A 25,303-nucleotide genomic window follows, 5' to 3' on the forward strand; every position below is an offset into this window, starting at 1 on the left:
ATCTATAAATCCCATGATGCCGATGGTTCAGGTGTGATCTGCTCTCAGGAGCTGCCGCGCGCCTTCAAGGCTGCTGGTGAGAACACTGCTCTCTCACTCTGTGTGTGTGTGTGTGTGTGTGTGTGTGTGTGTGTGTGTTGTATTGCTCCAAAGTGTGTGTTTGCAGTGACAATTTCTCTGAAATGCATTTTAGACTTGTTAAAGTTTAACCAATAACTTATATGTGTGTGTGTGTGCATCCATAATCATGCTTATGTGTGTGTAATATACTCCTCACTGATGTGTGTGTGTGTGTGTGTGTGTGTGTGTGTGTGTGTGTGTGTGCATGTGCGTGCAGGCTTCCCTCTGAACGACCAGCTCTTCCAGTTGATTATCCGTCGCTATAGCGATGAGCACGGCAACATGGACTTTGACAATTTCATTGGCTGCCTGGTGCGACTGGACGCCATGTGCCGTGAGTCTCTCTCTCTCTCTCTCTCTCTCTCTCTCTCTCTTTTCCTCTCTCCCTCTCTCTCTCTCTCTCTTCCTCTCTCCCTCTCTCTCTCTCTTCCTCTCTCTTCCTCTCTCTCTCTCTCTTCCTCTCTCCATGTCTCTCTCTCTCTCTCATGTTTTTCTCTCTTCCCACAATCCCTTCATCTCTCTTCTCCTCTTCCTCACCTTTTCTCTCTCACTCATCTTCTTCTCTCTTCTGCTCTTCTTCCTCATCCTTTTCTCTCTCTCCTCTCTGTTTTCCTCCTCCTGCTCTCATCCCTCCTTCATGCAAAGAGTTTGTTTCCAAAGTATTCATTCTACAATAAACCGTAAGTCTAAGTTCATCATTCAACCTCTCAGAGGATCCAGAGAAACATCATAATCTCTAAATACATTTCCGTATGAGCATTTAATAAATGAATGATGACTGTGTGTGTGTGTGTGTGTGTGTGTGTGTGCGTGTGTGTGTGTGTGTGTGTGTGTGTGTGTTCCTGCAGGAGCCTTTAAGACTCTGGATAAGGACAACAGCGGCTCCATCGACCTGGACATTAAGGAGGTAAAACCATCTCTCTCTCTGTCTCTCTCTCTCTCTGTCTCTCTCTCTCTCTCTCTCTCTCTCTCTCTCCCTCTCTCTCTCTCTCTCTGTCTCTCTCTCTCTCCCTCTCTCTCTCTCTGTCTTTCTCTCTGTCTCTCTCTCCCTCTCTCTCTCTCTGTCTTTCTCTCTGTATCTCTCTCTCTGTCTCTCTCTCTCTCCCTCTCTCTCTCTCTGTCTTTCTCTCTGTCTCTCTCTGTCTCTCTCTCTCTCTCTCTCTCTCTCTCTCTCTGTCTCTCCCTCTCTCTCTCTCCCCCCTCTATCTCTGTCTCTCTCTCCCCCTCTCTCTCTCTCCCTCTCTCTCCGTCTGTCTCTCTCTCCCTCTCTCTCCCTCCCCCCCTCTCTGTCTCTCTCCCTCCCCTCAATAATAATACAATACAGTAATAATAATAATAATTAATATTCTCTCTCTCCTCCACAGTGGCTTCAGCTGACGATGTATTCATGAAGCGATGGGGGGAAGCTGCACATCAACTCTTCTCTTCTTTCATCTCATCCCTCCCTCCTCCTCTCTCTCTCCACATCATGTTTGTGTGTGTTTACAGATGTGCAATAGTCTTTTAACCTCCAGAGTCTCCATGTTGAAGAGACCAAGATGCAATATAGAGAATATATCGATAAACACACTTGGACCAAACGCTAGATGCTGCGGCGCCCTCCTGCTGCCAGGCGGTGGCGCTACAGCACCAACCTCTCTGTTAGTCTCCATGTTACTCTGCATCAAACCTCTCCTGTTTTTCAGCCACAGCTTGTGAGATTCCTGCTTTTATTAGGCTGAGACTGTTTACGAAATTGAATCGAAATGTTTAAACTTTGAATAAAGTGGCAATACTGACATTTATCATTTTGCTGTGGCTCGTTTGTTCTCGCTTTTTCCAGTAATTTTGTTTTCAGAATAATATTAAAGTGCTAATCGTTGAGATGATTGTTTTATATTCAGTCTCCATCTCTGTCCCTCAGCCTCACTGTGGTGTTTCTGCACTGCTCTTCCCACAGATCACCTGTCAATCAAACAGTGTGGGCGGAGCTTGGATTTTGTGTTGATGCCGTTTGAGTTTCTGTGGTTCTCAATAGTGACTTTATCTTACTTTATGGTAGTTTTTTTTCTTCTGTGGTAGGCTTTCATTATAATGTTCCTATAGGGACTTAAATTATCTCTGTGTTTCTCGACAGTCCGTTTGTAGTTACATTATTGTACCTATAGTGCTGGAAATGGGTGGGAACGCCCCCCATCGGCTTTCTGGGAGTAAAATTCACGGGGGGATGGAGTTCCACCTCAGAGTAATCCGAACTTTATTTATCTGATTATTGAATTTATAAAGCAATTCTAAATTCAGACCAGATGAATGATTGAAACGTTTCGCAATCCAGCTCTTTAATCTCAAACACAGAAACTGTGTGTGCAGATTGTCAAACTGTTGCATAGAATTATTTTTCTTTTGCTCATCTCAAATGGAGTTGCAACTGTTGCAATAATTTTATATCAAACGTGTGCAACAGTGTAACGATCTCAGAGACACCAGAGTGTTTGATATTACAATTAGCATTATTCTGATTTATTTTAAAATCTTAAAATCTTCCATCTGAGCTCCGGTGGTACCTCGGAGCTCAATGTTTTGAATATAAAACCAAGAGAGAACGCCAGAAATTTGACTGGTTTCCAAGGCAACGTTCCTTCAGCCTGACGACATGAGAGGGACGCACCGACCAACACACACAACTTGGAAATGTAAGGAAATGTAAGTCTAAATCTCCCTCTGCAATGTAATATCGTAAACCCCCTGTCTCTCTCTCTCTCTCTCTCTCTCTCTCTCTCTCTCTCTCTCTCTCTCTCTCTCTCTCCCTCTCTCTCTCATGACTTACATAAATCAATAACTGAAGCCTTGCAGTTCTGCACAGAAAGTATTCAGAGAAATAGTGAATTTTCAGAAACAGAGGCCAACAGGCGGAGCTTCATCTTACCTGTCTGTTTGTGAAATTCATAATGATGTGGCATAAAAGTACAAAAGGGCAATATTCATAAAGCTTCTTAAAGAAGTAGGATAGGACTGTGAACAGTTTTCAGTAGAATTAGGAGGATCACCAAGGAGTATTTTTGTATTTCAAACGACTCAGATTGCATTACTTTGTAGAATAGATCAGATTTCTATTGAATGAAACAGGAACTTTCAGATTCAGATTGTGTCACTTTATTTTCACCAGAACACACTGATGATCCTGTTGAGACAAGGAAACAAGATGGAGGAAACAAGAAGAAAAAAACACAGGCATCCAGTCAGAACTTTTAACTTTAGACAGATGTGTTTTTGTGTTGTACCCACTTTTGTTTTTGAACCTGTATGGTGTCGTTATGGGTGTTGGGTTTTTTTTTGTATTGTTTTATTTGTTGTTTCTCCAGTTCTGGTTATACACCTTGTTTAGTCTTGTTTTGTTTTGACATGTCATCGTGGTTTAAAGGCATTTTTGGTTGGGTTTAGTTTGATTTTTTTGGTTGGGTTTAGTTTTTAGGGTTAGCTTGAGCTCTTTTTTGTTTTGGATGTTTTTTTCATGTTTAATGTGAAGTATTAAGTATTGTCATGTTGTTGGTTCTTTATTTGTCACTCACCTTGTTTCATTTGTCACTCACCTTGTCTCACCTTGTCTGAAGCCTTACCTTGCTGCTGCTGTCTGGTGGGATTTGATCCCAGGCCTCCAGGCCCACATGTGGCTCCAGACTGGAGGGTCTTACCTGGACACTATGGCCTCCAGGCCCACATGTGGCTCCAGACTGGAGGGTCTTACCTGTACACTATCTGTGAGCACAGAGAGAGGCTGTTCCAGAAACACTAAGTACCAAAGGGAAAGTCAAGAACGTATGAAGGAGCAAGCTGTAGGAAATTCAAATGCACATACTTTATTTTTTCAAAAACACATTTACACAGCATCATAGCCATACAGGCCAATGCAAGATGCCATATGTAGAGTTTCACTTCATATTTAATGTAATCATTCCATTGAGTGTTTTGGTGTTAACCTCCTGTTTAATTCATCTTTCTACAGGAGTAGGTCATGCCGGTTTGTCCTGGTGGCTCAGTCTGATAGAGAGTCTTCCTCGTAACATGAAGGTTTTGGGTTCAGCCTGAGACAGTAAAGTTATGTCATTCTCCTCTCAATGCATTTAACCTTAAACTGACAGTTTGGGTGTTCCTCTTGCTCTCTCTGTCTGGCTTGATGCAGCTCCACCCACCCAGATCAGCTCTGTACAATAAACTTCTTGAAACAAACACACCTGCCTGCTTTGCACATATTTGTATCCCCTGTGGCATCACTGTAATATTTCTATAATATTCCTATAGTGACTTACAGTTTGTCTGTCATACTCATTTGTGAGTTTGTAGTGAGCCAATTGTAATTTATGGTATTTTTTTTTTGTATCTCCTATGGTATTTCTATAATATCCCTATAATATTCGTAAAATATTCCTATAGGCACTAATATGTGTCTGTAGAACTGGTGAGTTTATAAACCTTATGAAATGGTATCACTATAGACTTATAGTTGCTATGTGATATTTGTATAGCATCTTTCTATCCTTTATTATAGGATTACTACAGTTTGTTTTTTTTCCTAAGGTCTAATGATTATCATATCTGGGCGTGTGGTTTGATTAGTGAGAGGGGCGGTGCCGGTGGTGAGAAGAGGGGCGCGGCCGGCGGAGAGCAGGGGGGCGGGGCCTGTGGAGAGGAGAGAGAGAGAGAGAGAGAGAGAGAGAGAGAGAGATGCTGAGGAGGGATAACGGAGGAACAACAGGTTGCGGACTGGCGGCTGTTTTCATGCGGAATATCTGGACGAAAAGAAAGAGAGGATCTGCACAAACTGACAGGTAGGATGAACGAACTTCAGTTAACACACTTTAAACCCGTATGGGATCAATAATGGACGAGTTTTAAAGTGATGACCCGTCGGCCTGCCTTTCAATTCACTTGATAAAATAGTGAAGTTATCCTCTAAAACACTCCACAGCCTTTCCGTGTTCACATGGATGAATATAAAGTGGAAGTGAAAAGTAGTTACATGAGTTAAATGAGTGTTAAATTAGTCCGAATGGGATTTAACCAAGCAGGAATGTAAAGTTTTCAAACTAAACGTGTCGCATTAGATTATTGATTTAGGAGATTTAATCATTTGGTCAGAAGCGACAGATGATATGAACACACAACAACACAGTGTAATTAACAGAGGATAAGTCTCTCTCTCTCTCTCTCTCTCTCTCTCTCACTCTCTCTGTCAGATACAGTGTGTGTTATAAGTCACACCTCAGTTTTAATCATTAGGGTTCAGCTAAATAATCAGCGGTCAGCTATATTACTTTTACTCTACTGTCTTTCTTTCCATCTTTCCATCTCTCTCTCTCTGTCTTTCTCTCTCTCTCTCTCTCTCTCTCTCTCTCTCTCTCTCTCTCTCTCTCTCTCTCTCTCCAGTGTAAACAGTGTGTTAAACAGCAGATGGATGGTTGTTTCCTTCCAGCAGACAGACTCTGAACACTCACACTGACATTTAGCTTGTATTGACTGCCTCTCTCTCTCTCTCTCTCTCTCTCTCTCTCTCTCTCTCTCTCTCTCTTTATTGTATTATAATTTTGGTTCTGGATCTCTATAACATGATGCAGATGGTAACGCTTCATTTTCCGGCTCCACAATTTCCTAATGATTTCCTAGAAAGAAACTGTTAATTTCTTTGCATGTTTCCTGGAAAGAACCACGACATTATCTGCCAATTATAAGGAAAATAGAGTTCAATGGTGGAGTTGATAATAACTTCTTCCTCTAATTCCCTATATAATTATATGAATGACTTGGGTTACCAAACCAACCTCTGTCTCCTATTTTTCCAATAGTTAGTTAGTTTTGCAATTCTTTTCTGGAAACTCTTGTAGAAATGTTCAGTTCCTTATCGGCTCCACCAGACTGTCCACTTCCAGTTTTTATAAAACCACGACATCATTTCATCGCTCTTTCTTGGAAACTCCAGAAGAAATGACAAGTACCTACCAACCATGAACCCTTCACCACTTGAGGAGGTGAAGGTGTGTGTGTGTGTGTGTGTGTGTGGGCACATGTGGCACACGTGCCCACACACAAATGCTTGTGCTTCATGTTTCTTTTCCTCCAATTGTGTCTACCTTTTTTATCTTTCTTCTTATTGTTTGTTTCTTCCTTCTTTTCTTCCACATTTTCTTTGTAATCTTTCTTTCTTTCTTTGTTTCTTTCTTTCTTCCTTTCTTTCCGTGCTGACAGGGAATCTCTCTGTACACATTAAGGGCCGATCAAATGATTTCTCTTCACTCATCGCAATGAAAAAAGATGTGACTTTGTGACCGGCGGCATTTCAAACTTGTAGTAGAGAAGATCGCTATAAGATAGCTACCATGGTTTCTTCAATAAATTACACTTTGTGAACAACCTGCTTCAATCCTAATTCAGTGTTTAGCAGCTGGTTAAGCAGCTAACTGGCAATCAATTGACTCTGATTCTATGTGGTTAGCAAACTAATGTTAACTGCACAGGAAAAACCATCTATATTATATAATCCCTCCATGTTGGATTTTTTCCTCAGAGGTCAACACAGCCAAACAAGTGTTTCTATTGGCTGGCCATGGGAATTGCCAGGTCAAAGTTCACCAAATCTGAACTCTGCATGAATGTGATGTGCGAAATCGATTTGAAACCGGAAGCGATTGTTTTTATTCGTCCTTTGCAAGGTTTTCAATTGATGTCAATGGGAAGCAAAGCGAATTTCCGTGAGGAGGTGTAGTTTTCTCTCAGGAATGATGTCGTCTCATTTCTGAATGTTTGGCGGCTGTAGGGTGCAGGATGTATGGGGGAAGAAGAAGGTCTGACCGGTCGGATTTAAATGTTGATTGTACCTGTGAGGGCTGCTGTGTGTGTGGGATGTGTGTGTGTGTGGGCCGGGGGTTGGTGAGGTTTTAAGGTGATTTTAGTTGCATTCTCTGTTTTGTTGTGAGATGTTTCATTAAAGAACATCAAAAGTCTTTCTTCCTTTCTCTCTCTTTCTCTGCTGCTCCTCCTTCCTCTTCTTTATTCCAGCAGGTGGTGATTAGCGGGTAATTATGATGCTGGAGCCTGGTTACAAAGAAAAGAGAGAGAGAGAGAGAGAGAGAGAGAGAGAGAGAGAGAGAGTTATACAACCTGATGTGTGGTTATGGTTGGTCTCGTTGTTCCAGAGATTCCCAGTGAATTATCCAACCATGTAATTATAAGAGAGCAGAGAGGAGAGAAGACAGATTCATCTTTTATAATAAATTCCAGTTAGTTACTATAGAGGCTTTGCAGTTGCATCTCAAACCTGTAACCAACCAGCTGAGTCTCCATGATGGAGGAACATGGAGAACTGTGTGTTAGTTAATAAAGTGTAAATCTGTATGAAGCAGCTAGAAACAGAGAGCAGCTGAGTCAGCTTGTTGTGGTGTGGCTGTAGATCCATTCAGTAACGTTCTCAGTAAAAGTGAATAGTGTGATAAGGTGGATTTGGTTACTGTGACACAGTAAACTGTCTTGTCTTTAGCCCTAGTCTCTACTCCAAAACACTCTGAGTTGTAGCTTGAGAAGAGTCAGCTCAGTTAACCTGAACAAACTGTTAGCTAGCTAACTAGCCGGCAAACACACTGATGTTAATGTGAACACGCTAACGCTAGCTGCTACTAGATACGTTAGCTAGTGTGCTAATCAGATGTGTTAACAACAAGACAGTGATGTTAGCTGACCAGATACTATGGTTAGCTAGCTAACAAGCTGACATTATCTAAACACTAAATCAATCAGACGGATCAGTGATGAAATGATCAGTTCAGTCAGAAACAGGCAGAAATTAACCATCTGTTCAATTCTGTTGAGAAGAAACACAGTCAGCTGTTCACAGAGCTCAGGACCTCCAAGATGGCCGCCAGAGGAGGGGTGACATCATCAGACAAACCTCTATAATGTTCATCCATGCAAGATGGAATGGATGAGAGGGAGAGAGAGGAGCATGGTAGTTGAATAGGTTTGATTCAAATGTGGGGAAAATGATAGAGAGAGAGAGAGAGAGAGAGAGAGAGAGAGAGAGAGAGAGAGACAGAGAAAAACAGAGAGAGAAACAGAGAGAGAGAGAGAGAACATGGTTGTCAAATAGGCATAGTAAAGACGAGAGGATAAAATAACAGTAAGAGGCAAAGGCAAACAGAGAGAGAGAGACTAAGACAATGAGATGGAGAGAGAGAGAGAGAGGGACGGTGCATGGCTGTTAAGTATGGTGCAGATGAAAAGAAAAAATAACAATGAGAGAGGAGAGAGGGACAAACGGAAGAGAGAGAACAGAGAGAAAAGAAAGAGAGAGGGAGGGGAGAGTGAGACCGACAAAGACAGAGAGAGACAGAGAGAGAGAGAGCATGGTAATTCATTAAGTGTAAACAAGGTGAGAGAGAAAGAGGTGAGAGACAAACAGAAAGAGAGAAAGAGAAAAACTGGCAAAAATAAAATCCATCTTAACAAACCGTTCAGTCTAGTATTGAGTCTAAAATCTTGTGAAAACGCTGCCAGTGGGATGAGATAACTCCACTTGTTTCCAGTGAAAATCAAAATTTACATGTCCTTGTATTAGTGGAGTGATCACTCATCATAATGAATGGAAAATAAGAGTAAGTGCATGTTGAGTGTATGATGGTGGAGCCACTGAAATTCATCGTATTATCTAAACTGTTATGATTTAAATAACGTGGATTTAAAAGTAGGAACATTGAAGATCATTCATATCCTTTGGGTGAAACCACTTCTGCTTTTTTGATAGAGAAATTGGAAATTACTGGAAGAACCAAAGTATCAGAATGAGGGGAGGGGAGAATTTAAGATCTTTTTTTTTTTAAAGATTAGTTTTTGGGCATTTTCACCTTTATTACATAGATTAAAGTAGAGAGAGACAGGAAAGATTGTAAGAGAGAGAGAGAGAGGGATGACATGCGACAAAGGTCCGGGTCTGGATTCAAACCCCCAAAAAAACAGACTTTATACAACAGTTAGTTCCGGTCGAGTAATTTGATTGGACAAGAGGCATTCGATAAGTGCTGATATAGAGAGCCTAAGTCCCTCCCCTTCCGGTGGACCACCATGGGACCTTATTTCGGAAAAAATATGTACGGTAGTGAACTGCAACTTTCTTGACTTGCAAAATTATCTTTTAAATTGACAAAATATCATATGTGTAATTCATGGCACAATTCAAACGGGATCAAACAATTATTTGTCTCTCGCCGTTGACTACCGTACATATTTTTTCCGAAATAAGGTCCCATGGGGGACAGCGGAAGGGGAGGGGCTTAGGCTCTCTATACAGTATAACAGCACTGGGACGCTGTACTGTAGGTATCACTCCGCTTCACAGGTGTTCTGATGTAACCTTGATCAGGCTGCGTTCACACATAGAGATTGTTTGTGTGGAGAAAGCTCTGCCTGGAGCTTCTTGTGAGGAGAAATAAAAAGCGGATCACGACAACGTCAGCTGACGTTAGCTGAGTAGCTGCTAGCTAACCAGCTGGTTAGCACTTCTAGCAGACAATACAGTGTTGTGCAACAAACAAATGCTTACCAGATATTCCCAGTACACGTCCACACAAAACTATAACTTCATTCGCACCTAGTAGCGACAGCGCAAATATGGAGACATTTGACCTTAATTATGAAAGGTCGTCAGGAGGAAGATTGGGAAGAAAGTAAGCTGAAATCATCTGTGCAAACCTCAAAGTAGCTAGCTAACAGTTTACCTGTTGCTTGGCAACACTTGGTAGTTGAATTCTGAGGGAACTGTTTTTGTTGGCGGAGACGAATAAAAGACAAAAATCATCTGTTGTCTCAAATTACCATTACTTGATGAATAGCTTTGTTTAAGTAAGTAAGTAGCAAAGAAAAGTCTTTAAGAATCAATGTCACCAAGACTTTGTGCATCCACTCTACCAGAAGAGACTTTGGACGTCAGGACCACGTCCTCCCAGCTGATCCACTGAGCTGAGCGTCCCATCGGGGCAAAGAGTCGTCTCTTTATACACTGGAGGTTTTCTCTACCAGGGAGAAGAACTGCCACCCTCAGGTTGGGTCGGGCTGATAGGGAGCTTAGGAACAATTAGCTACCTCTACTATTCTTCCTCTAAATGGTTTCTATATTTTATCTCATTACTATTGTCATTTTGATTTGATTCTAAAACAGTATGATTTGTATTTACTCTGAAAATCAATCAATCAATAAATCAATAAATTAATTCTCATTTGAGGTATTCTCATTTTGGGTAGGTGTAGCTGCCTTTTAGGAGTTTAGCCCACCTCTTCTGATTGGTAGTAAAAATCCAGGTTCTTAAAGGTTACTCTAGCTTTAACTGGAACAAGTGGTCCACTAAACGCACCCTAACAGATTAAAGTATACTAACCATTGGAGTGGAGGGGAAGACCTTCGGACGCAGGCGGTGTGAATCTGCTCCCCATCTATATTCTTTACAGTCTTAAAGGTTTTAGACTTTAGACGACTGATCTGAGGTTGTGTTGCAGCCACTGATTTTACATCACAGTGACGTCACAAATTCAAAGGATTTCTCTCTGATTTCTCGCTCCAGGAAAGAAGAGTGCTAGTTCTCAGAGACTGACTGAACTGTCCTGCACAGAAATAACGTGAATTCTTAAAATGGGTGGCATTCCCCTTTAAATTAAACAAGACTCAACACTGAATGACCGGTGAAGATGGATGTTTTCTGCAGTGAAGATGAAGAACAGATTCAGCTCGGTTGTTATCTTTGACGCTAACGAACTAACTGACATGCCTGGTGTCAACTGGCTGGTTGTCAGGAGAACCAGCACCTGGCAACCAGCGCCTGGCAACCAGCCTGCATTTACTCTGCACGGCTGTCATTGTTTCTCCAACTGTGTGTTGGAGACGTGTGGAAACTGACACGAGACTTGTCCATGTGATCATGGAAATCATCAAAATTTTCACATGACAGCAACAATATGTGTCTGTCTCTGCTGTCAACACTGTGAAATGATAAGACCTGGTAACTTTGTAATGCTAAAGGCCCATTCACATCTAGAGCGATAACTATAAAAATAACTATAAAGATAACTATAAACTGCAGCGATATCTGTGATCATTTCCTCAGCAGATGAAGCTTCACTACAGTGAGCTGCCGAATGCCCCGCCCCCTTCGTTCTTAGAACTTTAATTTGATTGGCTGAAAAAGTTTTAACATCGTCTCTGCATCCCCAAAAAAATCGCTCTGAGATTGAACCAAAAATATAGTTACAGTCACCATTCTGGATGTTTTTATAGTTATTGTTATCGCGGGAAAACAGACATCTGATTTACTGAGAACGATTTAAATATTTTTATAGTTATAGTTATCTTTATAGTTATCGTTCCAGCCTCAAAAGTCATACAGAGAACCTCGTAGCTAAAATTTTCTAGGAGTAACTAATGCAGGGTGAAGGGAACATACTTCAATGAAGTCTTATTCTTACCAAAATATATCTAGAAAAGTATTAATGTTATCAAAATGTAAAAAAATGTATTTAAGCAACTGTACGTAAGCAACTAAATGGATTGAAAATAGAGGTTGTACTGCAGGTGCAGCAGTAGAAATGATGGGTAGAAGTAGTAGTAAGTAGTAGTCATAGTACTTATAGAAGTAGCCTACTAGTAGAAATAGTAGTAGAAATCATATCAGCAAGGGTAGTAGCAGTAGAAGTAGAACAAATAGTAGAAGTAGCAGTAGTAGAGATAGATAGTAGTAGTTTTAGTAGTTTTAGTAGTATAGGCAGAAGTAGTAGCAGTGTACCAGTGTAAGTGTGCTAGTTTACAGCTGCACTAATTATGTATAACACCAATACCCAGAGGGCTTGTGTGTATCTACAGCAAAACTCTCTGACTGTGCCACTGTACTGTCAGTCATTAATAATAATGGTGTCACTCTGTTCTGCAGGTGCCAAAACCACCTGATGCTGAGGCCTAATCTGGTCACCAGGGACTGAACACACACACACACACACACACACACACACACACACACTCACAGAGGGCTGGCCTTGCCCTCAGCCAAGATGGCGTCAGACCCACCCGTCAGGACAGAACAGGAGGAGCTACAGAGGAGAGCCAATCAGGTCACAGATGAGGTAAGTGATTGACAGACTGAGTTATTGTTTACTTTTGCTGTTTTTGTGCCGCAGGGCAGATTATAAAATGTCTCCTGGTCTCCCAAACCTGAACATCTAGACGACCGCTGTCCAGCTGGATCTTCATAACTCTCTATAGACCTGCAGATTATTCCTAGTGTTTGATTTAACCTGCTTTTGAGTGCCAGATGGGTGGGGTTTATCACATTAGGAAAATTCAGATAGTGTCAGGTAAGTTGTCAATCACAGGACATAGTCTAAACCATGTGGCACATTGTATTGTCCTATATATGTGGCAAACCCCACCCATCTGGTATCCCAAGGAGGGTGAAACAAACACTAAGAATTATTACAGTTTTGGAGGCGGGTCTGCTCTGTTGTAGCCTATTGAAACTGTATTATAAGGTTGATGGCATTATACCGTACAGTTACTATACATTATACAGTACAGTAGCTCAAATGTTTTACACATCCATATAAAATAATAAAGGTAAACCATTTAAGACTTCCCCCCTCCAGGTAGCAGGCCATAGCGGGGCTACTGGAGTGTGTAATGCACATCACACTTACAACACGGTTCCTTCAGGAGGGGAAGTGGCACTATGAACTGTGCAGGTTTCATAATCCCTCAAGGGGATTCTGAAAATGTCTCACCCCAAACAAAAGATTAAAAAAAAATCAAGACGACAAGCAGAGTCACGAGAGGATTGGGTGACAGAAACCACATGACACGTACAACAACACAGTGGTACAGGGTTAGTGGTGTGTGTGTGTGTGTGTGTGTGTGTGTGTGTGTGGTGTGTTAAAAGGGACAGTGTCCTGCCTGAGGGGAATATCCCTTTAAGGATACCTGGCTTACCTGGTTGCCATAGAGACGGCTGGTCTCCAGGGCAACCACCTGCAGAGACAGGTCAGGCACGGATGAGCTCATACACTCACTGTGGAGTGGTGTTCACACACACACACACACACTCCCAGCGGTGAAAAGGTTACTGCAGGTCAAAGCCATTTGTCACCTCATCATCACCTCGGTGGGGAAGACCCCAGGGACTGACATGATCTTTACACACACTTAACGCACACATTAACACACACCCACACACACACACACACACAAATTCTCTCTCTCAGTCTTCCTGTCCCTTGCTGTGTGTGTGTGTGTGAGCGAGGAGTTCAGTCTAAACTCAAGTCATCTCTGCTGTGTGTTGTGTCAGGGTGAAACTACAGTTCAGTATTTGATCAGTTTCATTACAAAATGCTTCATATTTAGTTTTAAAGCTGCTACATGTAGCATTTTAACATCAGTAAATCATCAGCACATTAATTTAGAGACATTAGTATAATGACTGTAAACAGATGAGACCATCAGTGTGAGCCTGTCAGCCTCTACCAGCCTCTACTCTGCATCCTCCATAGTTTCTCCACCTGGTGGATCTGGAGGGAAATCTGCTGGATCGCTTTACGGCACAAAACAGGAAGAGGTTCTGTTCTTCCAGAGCAAACAGAGCTAAAGCTGAAAGAGTTTCTGGCAGCAGATGGTGGAAGGAGGGAAAGGAAGATGGAGAAATCACTTCTAACATGTTGATCCTCTTCAGGAAAGTGAAAGAGAAGACAAACATCCTCTTTGCAACAGGAAGCGACAGGGTTTATGAGAACTGTGGTTAATACCACTGGCATGAGACCAGTCGTCTCCTCCACGGTCTCATTTGTTTATGGGAATTATACCAAGGTCTCACAATTCATTCGACAACGATAGATTGACATGTAGAAGCTTTAACACAGAAGTAGAAATTGAGATCAAAGATCAAATTAAGCGTGAGAAGTTACGTAATTTAGACATGAGAATGAAAGTGATGTAGAACTTAAACATGACAACATGACAGGGAGAGCGTGATCGATGGACTGGAAGATGAAGGGGGGGGAATTCAATAAATTCTAATAAATGGGACACTTTACAGGAATACAGCAGAATGTATTTTACAGCTTGTTTCACACGTTCATCACATCAGATGGTTTTCAGCCCAGCTGGAGTGGAAATCAGGCTGAAAAAGAACATAAACCAGTAAGGGAGAGCAGTTTTAGGTCATGGAAGCACTGCGACTTAATTATGGAAAGTCATGGAAAAGTCATGGAATTTTAAATTAGAGCCACGGTGGAAACCCTGATAGAGCTACATGAGTCACATTGATTAGAGTACACAAGGAGATTTGTTCATGTAACTTATTTGATATTAATTAGATTTATTTATTCATTGTTATAATAAATATTACTGTTAATGTAGTGAAGTGTCTGTTTCCTCTGTCCGTCAGTCCCTGGAGAGCACACGGAGGATGATGCAGCTGGTCGAGGAGGTATGGACACACACACACACACACACACACACACACACACACACACACACACACACACACATACAGAGTGAGATAGAGAGTGAAAGATAGAAAGACGGAGAGAGAGAGAGCCAGACAGAGAGAGTGGAGAGAGAGAGAAGCTCCTCATGAATGTCGTCATCATCATCATCATCATGTTAGCATCCTAATCTGTGCCTCAGCCTCCAGTGTTTCCACTGCTGCTGTTTCCCCAGCAGGAAACGCCTGCTGACCTGGGGTCAGATCCTTCCACAACCTTCTCTAATCCAGATTCAATAGTTTATTCCTAAATTTCCTCCAGAGGATCAAGAGGATCAAAGTGCAATCTTAGCATATCTTTATTTATGTATTTACCAGGGACAGTGCACATTAATCAACATTTCAGTTTCCACATCAATGTAAATGTGCCAGAGTTAGCTAATGAGCTCATTTTCATCTGTAGTCCCTGGGCAGGTTATTACAAATTAGTGGCCTAATGTTATCAATACAATGCTTCAGCAAGCACTACAGTACCACACAATACAATACACTACAATACAATACAATACAATACAATACACTACAATACAATACAATACAATACACTACAATACAATACAATACAATACAATACACTACAATACACTACAATACAATACACTACAATACATAAATACATTACAGAAGTAACAGATATATGTAAAAACAATGAGAGTATGTAAAGGCAGTGCCAGAGATGAGGTAGTATGATTACTCATGATTGCGAGTTTGGTTTGCTTTAAGCCATCTCTTAAGTTTATGTTTAAAGGTTAGGTAATTAGTGCTCTCTCTTAATTCAGTAGGATTAAGAGAGAGCACTAATTACCTAACCTTTAAACATAAACTTAAGAGATGGATCTTATCTTATCTTATCTTATCTTATCTTATCACCATACCAACTCAGTTATTAGGAATTTGCCTCAGTGTGTTTATGACAAACAGTAAGACAAGGAATATCAAACACATCCCATAAAAGAATACATAAAAACATATCAAAGCATAAAACATATAAAAGCTTTTATAGGTTTGTGTGTGTTCTTTTCTGTCTCCCTCTCAGCCTTCTATCTATCTATCTATCTATCTATCTATCTATCTATCTATCTGTCTGTCTGTCTGTCTGTCTATCTATCTATCTATACTCTCCCTCTCTCTCAGCAAAAAGACTGTCTAAATAGAATAGGTTAGAGTTTAGTGTTTACAGTAGAATGTATAGAAAAATACTTGAACCATAATGCTTTTGTGTTGCTGCAAACTGTGCAGAGTTCTGCACCAGGGGCCTCACTTATATAAACATTTGGATTTAATCTTTAACATGATCTTAAGATAATTTTTCAACTTGTGTTTCTGCTGATTTATAAAACTATCTGAGGCTGAATAAAGCTGTGTACACCTGGAATAGACCTTCATCACTTAGAAGAGAATGTAAAGCCATGGTCATGCACTGTGATTCAGAGTAAAGCTATGCTAATGTTAACCAGTCTACTAATGTGTGTGTGTGTGTGTGTGTGTGTGTGTGTGTGTGTGTGTGTGTGTGTGTGTGTGTGTTCTCCTCCAGAGTAAAGATGCTGGGATCAGAGCTCTGGTGATGTTGGATGAACAAGGAGGTAATCAGTTCTCCTTAATTTCTCTCTTCTGAAGCAGCGTTGTGGGTCGAATTTGAAAGTTCGAGTTGAAAGTATCTATGATGGAAGAGTCTGTTCAATACCCCAAATAACACTCCTGCTCTCACCAACCCCTGTTTCCAATGTCCACAGTCAAGCCAGGTTTCTACACGTAAACACTCACCCTAATTTAAAAGAACAAGAATTAGCACAAGAATTAGCACAAGCAGTGACTAGTGCTACTAGCCACTGCTTGTGCTAATTCTTGTGCTAATTCTTGTTTCCTACATTTGGAAACAAATCCACCTTATCACACTATTCACTTTTACTGAGAACGTTACTGAATGGATCTACAGCCACACCACAACAAGCTGCACCAGCTGCTCTCTGTTTCTAGCCTGTGTTGCTTTACTAGAGCATGAAACCATGAACCTGTTCCTAACAGAGCAGTTGGAGCGTATTGAGGAAGGCATGGACTCCATCAACAGGGACATGAGAGAGGCAGAGAAGAACCTGACAGACATGGCCCAGTGCTGCGGTCTGTGTGTCTGGCCCATCAGGAAGTAGGTCCGGCCGGCAGCGTGCGCACGTCACCCAGCCGGCTCCCTAAGAAACACACACCGGTGCCCAGTTCCACTAAATGAGCCGTTAACGAGTTAATTGAAGAGTTTGGTTCCAAAATGAGATGTCCACCATTTGAATAAAGAGACACCTACTCATACAAAATGATTGATACCATGAAATTAACAGAAATTATGATACTAGCTAAGCCCTTGTTTGACAACATGGTAACACTTTTATAGACTGGATCTTCTGTATTTTAGAAATACTGAATAATGGGCTTCAGGTGAAGACTTTTTTCCAAAACAGATAGGCCTATAGCCTATAGCTCTGTGGAAATTAGCTCTTGAATAGTTAATAAGCACAAACTCACTGTGTAACTTAGGGATATTGCCAAAGGGATCAGCCTGATAGCACTCAATAATTTAAAAGCTCTATTCCAAAATGCTATACTGTATATTCATTTGGGGTAAAAAAAAAAAAAATACAAGCACCTGGCATTCATTATATTTAATATTTTTAAAATATAGAGGGTCCGGTTTGTAAAACTGTCTCCAAATCTGCCCTCATTATAGATCCTTTTGTCAAACAAGGACTTAAGTTACCTGTTATCCTTTAAAAACTACCATCATTTGTCTCAATGTTGTGCTGTCAGTCATTTTGTAAGAGGTTATGTCACCTTTTCAAAATGGTTTAGAACAAAATTCTCTCCTTGTTTTCACTAGCCAGAATTTGATTTGGGTCGAATTGCGTTTGCATGCCGATGTAACAAATAACACATCAGGCTCGTCCTCAAAAACCTTAAAAAAAAACCCAAACCCAAATCTGTGTGAAGCCTGACATCTAATGGCAAAAAGCATGCTGCTGAAATTCCCATCTGCTATTGGCTGATCTTTGGTGCCAGGTGATGTCACCACCTGTTGTATTCTATAGATGGTGACATCGCCTGGCACCAAAGATCAGCCAATAGCAGATGGGAATTTCAGTAGCATGATTTTTACCATTAGATGTCAGGCTTCACACAGATTTGGTCTGTAAACTCCGTCCCTCATTACAAATCAAAGAAGAATTTCAGGGGCAAAAGTTAATGCAACTGGGCATTAAGACAAACAGCCGGTGTACCGAGGCACAGCTCGGCCCGGTTTGGCACAGCTCGGCCCGGTTTGGCACGGCTCGGCCCGGTTTGGCTCAGTTCGGCCCGGTTTGGCTCAGCTCAGCCCGGTTTGGCTCAGTTCGGCCCGGTTTGGCCCAGATTGGCTCAGGTGGGCAGAGCTGGGCTGAAACCCCCCTGTCCCCTCGTCAGCAGAGCGCTTGTGACGCTGTTTGTGGTTTTCTGATGGATTTGGTTTGTTTCAGTTTTCAGTCGGAGAGTTTCGGTGGTGGCGGGGTTTTCTGTTGTGCGGCTTTGGGGAAATAGTTGGTGATTTTTGTTTTGTTTTGTGTTTTGTTTTGCCTTCCTCCTCCTCCTCCTCCTCCTCCTCCTCCTCCTCCTCCTCTGCTCTCCCCCGCCTCCTCCCCCTCCATCCTTCCCATCCTCCTCTCTCCAATCTTTTTTGTTTGCTTCCTTCCCTGCTGGTTCTCCTTCCTTCTCCTCCCTCCCTCCCTTCTCCCCTCTCTCCCTTCATGCCTCCTTTGTCTCCTCCCCCCTCCATCTCCCTCCTCTTTCACTTTCCTTCCTTCCTTCCTTCCTTCCTTCCTTCCTACCCCACTCCTTCTGTCCCACTTCGCCTCTTCCCCGCTCCACCTCCCTCCATCTCCCTCTCCTACCTCTCCCTTCTATTTTCCCTTCCTCTCTCCTTTCTCTCTTCCTTCCTTTCTTCCCACCCTCTTCCTTTCCTGTCACCTCCTCCTCTCCTCCACCCCTTCTTCCTCCTCCTCTTCCTCTCCCCCCCCTCCCCCTCCCATAGAGCAGTTGGAGCGTATAGAGGAGGGCTTGGATCAGATAAACTCTGACATGAAGGAGGCCGAGAAAAACCTGACTGACCTGGGCAAGTGCTGCGGCCTCTGCTCCTGTGATAAGTAGGTGGAGGTGTGTGTGTGTGTGTGTGTGTGTGTGTGTGTGTGTGTGTGTGTGTGTGTGTGTGTGTGTGAGAGAGAGAGAGAGAGAGAGAGACTGAATGAGTATGTACTGTACATGATTGTGTGTGAGTGAGTGAGAGTGTGTGTGTGCGTGTGTATGTGTGAGAGAGAGAGTGTGACTGTGGGTGATTGAGTGTATGTGAGTGTGAGAGACAGTGAGAGTGTGTGTATTATGTTAAAGAGGAGTGACTGTGTGTGTGTGTGTGTGTGTGTGTGTGTGTGTGTGTGTGTAACCTGGAGCAGCACTGTATCCTCAGTGGTGAGTATAATCTCCAAATAACAGAATAGTTTACATTGCGTTCAAACCTCACACAGTGAATCAGATGTAAATCAGTTTCTGTATATTTCTTTTAGTTTATTTTATCGGACTGGGACAACGCACATGAAGAAACGTTTCTGTAAATGTGTCACAGTTACCGAAAGACTAGTTTTCCTGAGCCAGGTCTTCACTCTGTCCACTGGCTGCCTCAGCTTCCATTTGTTGCTGCTCGCTTCGCTGCTGTTAGGATTCACCGTTGTGTCGATAGCAGCTTACAGCAACATGTACGCTTTTGTTTGCTGCATGAGACCAACGCTGTACCCAAACAGGCTAAGCAGCCTACAGTATGTTTTCCATCATGCTTTTGGACACTCAGGTACAGACAGGCCTACAGCAAACGTGCTGGTGAATTATCCAGATATACTTGGGAATGGCTCACTTTCACTGCTGAGTGTAGAAGGCTTTCAGGTGATGTAATCCCCCTCTGGCGGCCATCTTGGAGGTCCTCAGCTCTGTGAACAGCTGACTGTGTTTCTTCTCAATAGAATTGAACAGACGGTTAATTTCTGTCTGTTTCTGACTGAACTGATCATTTCATCACTGATCCATCTGATTGATTTAGTGTTTAGATAATGTCAGCTTGTTAGCTAGCTAACCATAGTATCTGGTCAGCTAACATCACTGTCTTGTTGTTAACACATCTGATTAGCACACTAGCTAACATATCTAGTAGCAGCTAGCATTAGCATGTTAACATTAACATCAGTGTGTTTGCTGGCTAGTTAGCTAGCTAACAGTTTGTTCAGGTTAACTGAGCTGACTCTTCTCAAGCTACAACTCAGAGTGTTTTGGAGTAGAGACTAGGGCTAAAGACAAGACAGTTTACTGTGTCACAGTAACCAAATCCACCTTATCACACTATTCACTTTTACTGAGAACGTTACTGAATGGATCTACAGCCACACCACAACAAGCTGACTCAGCTGCTCTCTGTTCCCTCAGCCCTATCCCAACTTACCTTCTGACAGCCTTGACCTTAACCTCAGTGACCTCTCGCCTCAACCCAACCTCATCTGCCCTGGAACCCCCAACCTCAACCATACGAGCTCCTTGCCTAAACACATAGGGCTGAGGGAACATAGGGATGACCCCGTTTCTAGCTGCTTGCTACAGATTTACACTTTATTAACTAACACACAGTTCTACAATGTTCCTCCATCATGGGGACACAGCTGGCTGAGAGCAGGTTGATGATAAAACAGTAAAACCTCTCTGCCTATGGAAAACCAAACTGTACTATAGCCACAGTAGGACCTGAATGGGTACAGCGTGGTTCTTGTGTAATTGAATAACATTTTACAGGCTGAACACACGAAATGAAATGGGTAAACAAATAAAAGACATCCATAAGGTTTCTCTCTCTCTCTCTCTGTCTCTCTCTCTCTCTCTCTCTCTCTCTCTCTCTCTCTCTCTCCAGGCTGAAGGCCTTTGAGGAGAGCGGGGCGTACAAGGCGGTTTGGGGCGGAGCCTCTGGGCAGGACGGCGTGGTGTCCAATCAGCCGCCCTCGTCTCGCGTCGTCGACGAGAGGGAGCAGATGATCATGAGTGGAGGATACATACGGAGGTAGAGAGAGAGAGAGAGAGAGAGAGAGAGACAGAGAGAGAGAGAGTTTAATGAACTGTGTGTTAGGTGGGGTGTTGTCTGAGAGACAGCTGTGTGTGTGTGTGTGTGTGTGTGTGTGTGTGTGTGTGTGTGTGTGTTTGCTCTCCTTTACAACAGACTGACATGTATCACCAGTCACACAAGCAGCTGGCCAAACACCGGATATTATCTCTCTCTCTCTCTCTCTCTCTCTCACACACACACACACACACACACACACACACACACAGCTGCAGTTTCAGATGTAACTGACAGCTTTACAGTATAAGTAGGCTGTGATTTATGTTGATTTTCCACTCTCTCTCTCTCTCTCTCTCTCTCTCTCTCTCTCTCTCTAATCCTTCCCTCCCTTCCTTCCACCCCTCTCTCCATCCCTCATTCTCCTTCTCGTCTCCTCTTCCTCCCTCTCCCTCCCTCTCCCTTCCTTTCCTCCCTCCCTCCCTCTTTCCTTCCTTCCTCTCTCTATCCCTCCCTATCTATCTCCTTTCCTGTCTCCATCTGTCCCTCTACCTCCCTCCTCCCTCGTTCTCCCCCTCTTCTTTCTTCACTAATGATCCTCCCTTCTTTCCTTCCTCCCTTGTCCCTGTCCTTCTCTCCTCTTCTACCCTTCCCTCTCTATCTCTTTTTCTTTCACGTCCATCCTTTCGTTCCTCATCCCTCCTTTCCTCTCCAACCTCCTCCCTAATCATCATTCCCCTCTCTTTCCTCTTCTTCCCTCCTTCTGTCTTTCCTAATCACTCTCTCCCCTCTCCTCCTCCTCCCCCCCCTCAGAGTAACTAACGACGCCCGTGAGGACGAGATGGAGGAGAACCTGGCCCATGTTGGCAGCATCATAGGGAATCTGAAGAGCATGGCTCTGGATATGGGCAACGAGATCGACACGCAGAACGTCCAGATCGACCGCATACAGGGCAAGGTACTGCTGCTGCATGTCAGCCCCTCGCACCGCATGTCACCAAACATCACCGCATGTCACCAAACATCACCATGTGTCACCAAACATCACCTTGTGTCACCAAACATCACTGCATGTCACCAAACATCACCATGTATCACCAAACATCACCATGTGTCACCAAACATCACCATGTGTCACCAAACATCACCATGTGTCATCATATCACCAGCTATTACCATAAATCACCAAGTAGCACCAAATACCACATATGACCACGTACTACCAAATATCACCACATCAGCATACATCACCATAGCACCTACAGCTGTATCCTGCCATATATCACCATATATCACCATATACTGCCATATACCACCATATGAAACCACATATCACCATATATCACCATATACCACCATATGAAACCATATATCACCATATATCACCATATACCGCCATATGAAACCATATATCACCATATACCGCCATATGAAACCATATATCACCATATACCACCATATGAAACCATATATCACCATATATCACCATATACCACCATATGAAACCATATATCACCATATATCACCATATACCACCATATGAAACCATATATCACCATATACCACCATATGAAACCATATATCACCATATATCACCATATACCACCATATGAAACCATATATCACCATATATCACCATATACCACCATATGAAACCATATATCACCATATACCACCATATGAAACCATATATCACCATATATCACCATATACCACCATATGAAACCATATATCACCATATATCACCATATACCGCCATATGAAACCACATATCACCATATACCACCATATGAAACCACATATCACCATATATCACCATATACCACCATATGAAACCATATATCACCATATATCACCATATGAAACCATATATCACCATATATCACCATATACCACCATATGAAACCATATATCACCATATACTGCCATATGAAACCATATACTGCCATATACCACCATGTAAAACCGCCTCACCATAACTTCTCACAGTAACCACGATGCAGCTCAACCTCGAGTATTTGTTGCTTTTATCCAGCAGTTACAACATTTTTACAAAGATAGAAGCGTTGGAGTTTAATTTAGTGATTTTATTTTGGCCCTCCGCCAACCATAAAAGAGTTCCCTGCTGCTCAGCAGTAAACCTCCCTGCCTGCTTCAGTCCATTCCAGTTTAAACAAGCTGCAGTGATGCCGTGGTTTTCAGGAATTAAGACAAACTGCCTTATTTTTAGATTGACTGACATGTGTGTTTGAAATTGTACGATGGGTTGTGAGAGGCTTTCATGATCTCAGGCCAACACATGAAAACCAAACTTACGACTTTTTCACCTGCCATGAATGTCTAACCCCGGCCTCTACCCATCCAGCTACACAGGACCACCACACACATATATCATATACACACACACACACACACACAAAAAAACTTGCTCTATACATGGGAAATGATGTCAGTGGTGAGCGATGTATCAAAGATTAGATCAAAGATTTTTTCACAAACAGATCCGACATACTGCTGTCCTCCAGTAGTGAAGAAAATACTCAGAGAGAGAGAGAGAGAGAGAGAGAGAGAGAGAGCGAGAGAGCGAGCTCCAGTGTCTCTCTTTAACACATTCTGTTGTTTCTTGTCTCTCTCTCTCTGCAGGCCATCCTCAACGTCTCCCGGATCGACGCTGCCAACCAGAAAGCCAACAACCTCATGAAGCGATAGACAGAGCGCTCCTCTGCTCTACTCCTCTCTATTTTTACTGTTGTTTTTCTAATGCATTCTAGAAATTACTATGCTGTCGTATGCTGTGCTACTGTCATCACCCCCCCCCCCCCCCCAGCCTTACATAACATAACATCCCTGAAATAGTATCCATTACGAAAAATCCCTATAATATCCCTACAACTTTCCCATAGGGATTTACAGTGTGTCAGCCATACTCAATATTGAGTTTATAATGACATTAGCATACGTTGGTATGGGTATAACTATAATATTCCTATAGGGATTTATAGTTTTGCTGTTATATTTGTATAATATCCTTCTAAAATGATATTATAGGATTGCTGTTTTTCATGGGGGAATTCATAGTAGAGCCTTTATGATTTTACATTTTACACTTATTTGACCTCACTGTGGCTTCTGAGGTCACTGCAGAAAATAAGCCTTTAATGAGCCTTTAATTTGAGATGAGAGCAGATCAGATGAAAGTTGAAAGATCCCTGTGGGGAAAGTGGCTCACTGCAGCAGAGCAGCAGATCCTGCAGGAAACAACACATGAAATACAAGAAACAGTTCGAAACAGGAACATCCTGAGAATAATACAGGAAAGAGACGGCAGCTTCACAGGCTGGAAGCAGCACCTTCAGCCGATCATCACACTTCTCCTATTATACACATAATAATAATAATAGATTTATATTTATTTATATTGCTTATTATCTTTCCTGTACTATTTTTATGACCTTATTACCTTTCCTGTACTGCCTTGGCATTGTTCTGCCAGTTGCTGCTGTGACACCTGAATTTCCCCTCGGGGATCAATAAAGTGCAATCTTATCATAAAATAAACTTTATTTATACAGCACTTTTCAAAACACAGTTACAAAGTGCTTTACAGTTAAATGGAGAAAAAAAAGACAAGAAAAAAATGAATTAATAAACGCATACATGGTTAAGACAACTGTAGGGTAAAATCCAGTGACTTCAAATAGTTTAAGGTAACTTTAAGATATTAACTTGAAAAATAAGTATAATAAAAGAAGAAAAATAAATAAATAAAAGTTCACGTAAAAAAAAACAAGCCGAAAGAAGTGGTTCAAAAGAAGACAGTGGATTTGCCTAGGAGCCCTAATGGAGAAAACATAGAAGAAGAAATGTGCAGAAATATGAGCAGAACATGAGAACTGAACTCTATAAAAACAATTCACATTAACCAGAATATTTCCAAATGTAAACATCCTGATACAGCTCACCCCCCCCTCCCCCTCCATGCTGAAATGCTGGGTGAAACCCTGGTGTGGTGGCGCCCTCTACAGGCCGAGCCGGGTATTGCACAGAGGGAAGAAAACACGTATTTGTCCCCAGAAGAAGAACTCTGGCGACACCAAGCGGACAAACCGGGAAGCTGCGCGTGTCTTCCTGGCCTTCCCTCTCTCTCTCTCTCTCTCTCCATCTTCCCCTCCTTCCTCCCAATGTTGATGTAAAATGGAGGTGAAAAATGTTGAATTGGTGTTTTTTTTATTTTTTTCCCCATCAAGTGAAAGAGATAAGAATGAAAATCTTGACCTCAACAAGGTTTATCGCTGATGTCATCAACAATTATTATGATATTAGAAGATTTCCTGGAAAATGAAATGCACTTTATTTTGGGGGTTTTGTTTGTGTGTCTTTATTCCCAATTATTTGTGCTAATTTTTTTTTTCCCCCTAGCTGTTATGAGTCAGCTGGTTCTTTCGGGCTTTTTATTGTTCTGATGTGGTTCCCCTTCACTGCGGTGAAGAGTCATCACAAAAACATAGATCCTATAGTGTATATATTAGGAGGTGTGGTATGAATATTA

The 25,303-nt window shown here is 42.1% G+C and overlaps 2 protein-coding genes across 2 annotated transcripts in view; both read left to right on the top strand.

Annotated features, from left to right (window-relative positions):
- LOC139915553 (calpain small subunit 1-like) overlaps positions 1-1,904 on the top strand; it is a 16,047-nt gene extending 14,143 nt beyond the window's left edge. The window contains exons 8-11 of the mRNA XM_078282357.1: positions 1-76; positions 338-454; positions 969-1,027; positions 1,485-1,904. The exon at positions 1-76 is cut by the window's left edge and continues 3 nt beyond it. Of these exons, the coding sequence (XP_078138483.1) occupies positions 1-76; positions 338-454; positions 969-1,027; positions 1,485-1,511 (279 nt within the window). The 3' untranslated portion in view covers positions 1,512-1,904. The remainder of the gene's footprint in view (positions 77-337; positions 455-968; positions 1,028-1,484) is intronic.
- Positions 1,905-4,828: 2,924 nt separating this feature from the next.
- On the top strand, positions 4,829-23,872 carry LOC139920102 (synaptosomal-associated protein 25). The gene is made up of 8 exons (XM_078282356.1): positions 4,829-4,925; positions 12,057-12,246; positions 14,556-14,597; positions 16,189-16,237; positions 18,703-18,814; positions 20,611-20,757; positions 21,568-21,712; positions 23,398-23,872. The coding sequence occupies exons 2-8, from the start codon at positions 12,175-12,177 to the stop codon at positions 23,461-23,463; spliced, it is 633 nt and encodes a 210-aa protein (XP_078138482.1). The 5' UTR covers positions 4,829-4,925; positions 12,057-12,174; the 3' UTR covers positions 23,464-23,872.
- Positions 23,873-25,303: the final 1,431 nt, after the last annotated feature.

Source organism: Centroberyx gerrardi, unplaced genomic scaffold (assembly GCF_048128805.1).
Source record: "Centroberyx gerrardi isolate f3 unplaced genomic scaffold, fCenGer3.hap1.cur.20231027 Scaffold_86, whole genome shotgun sequence".
In the NCBI taxonomy this organism is placed as follows: domain Eukaryota; kingdom Metazoa; phylum Chordata; class Actinopteri; order Beryciformes; family Berycidae; genus Centroberyx; species Centroberyx gerrardi.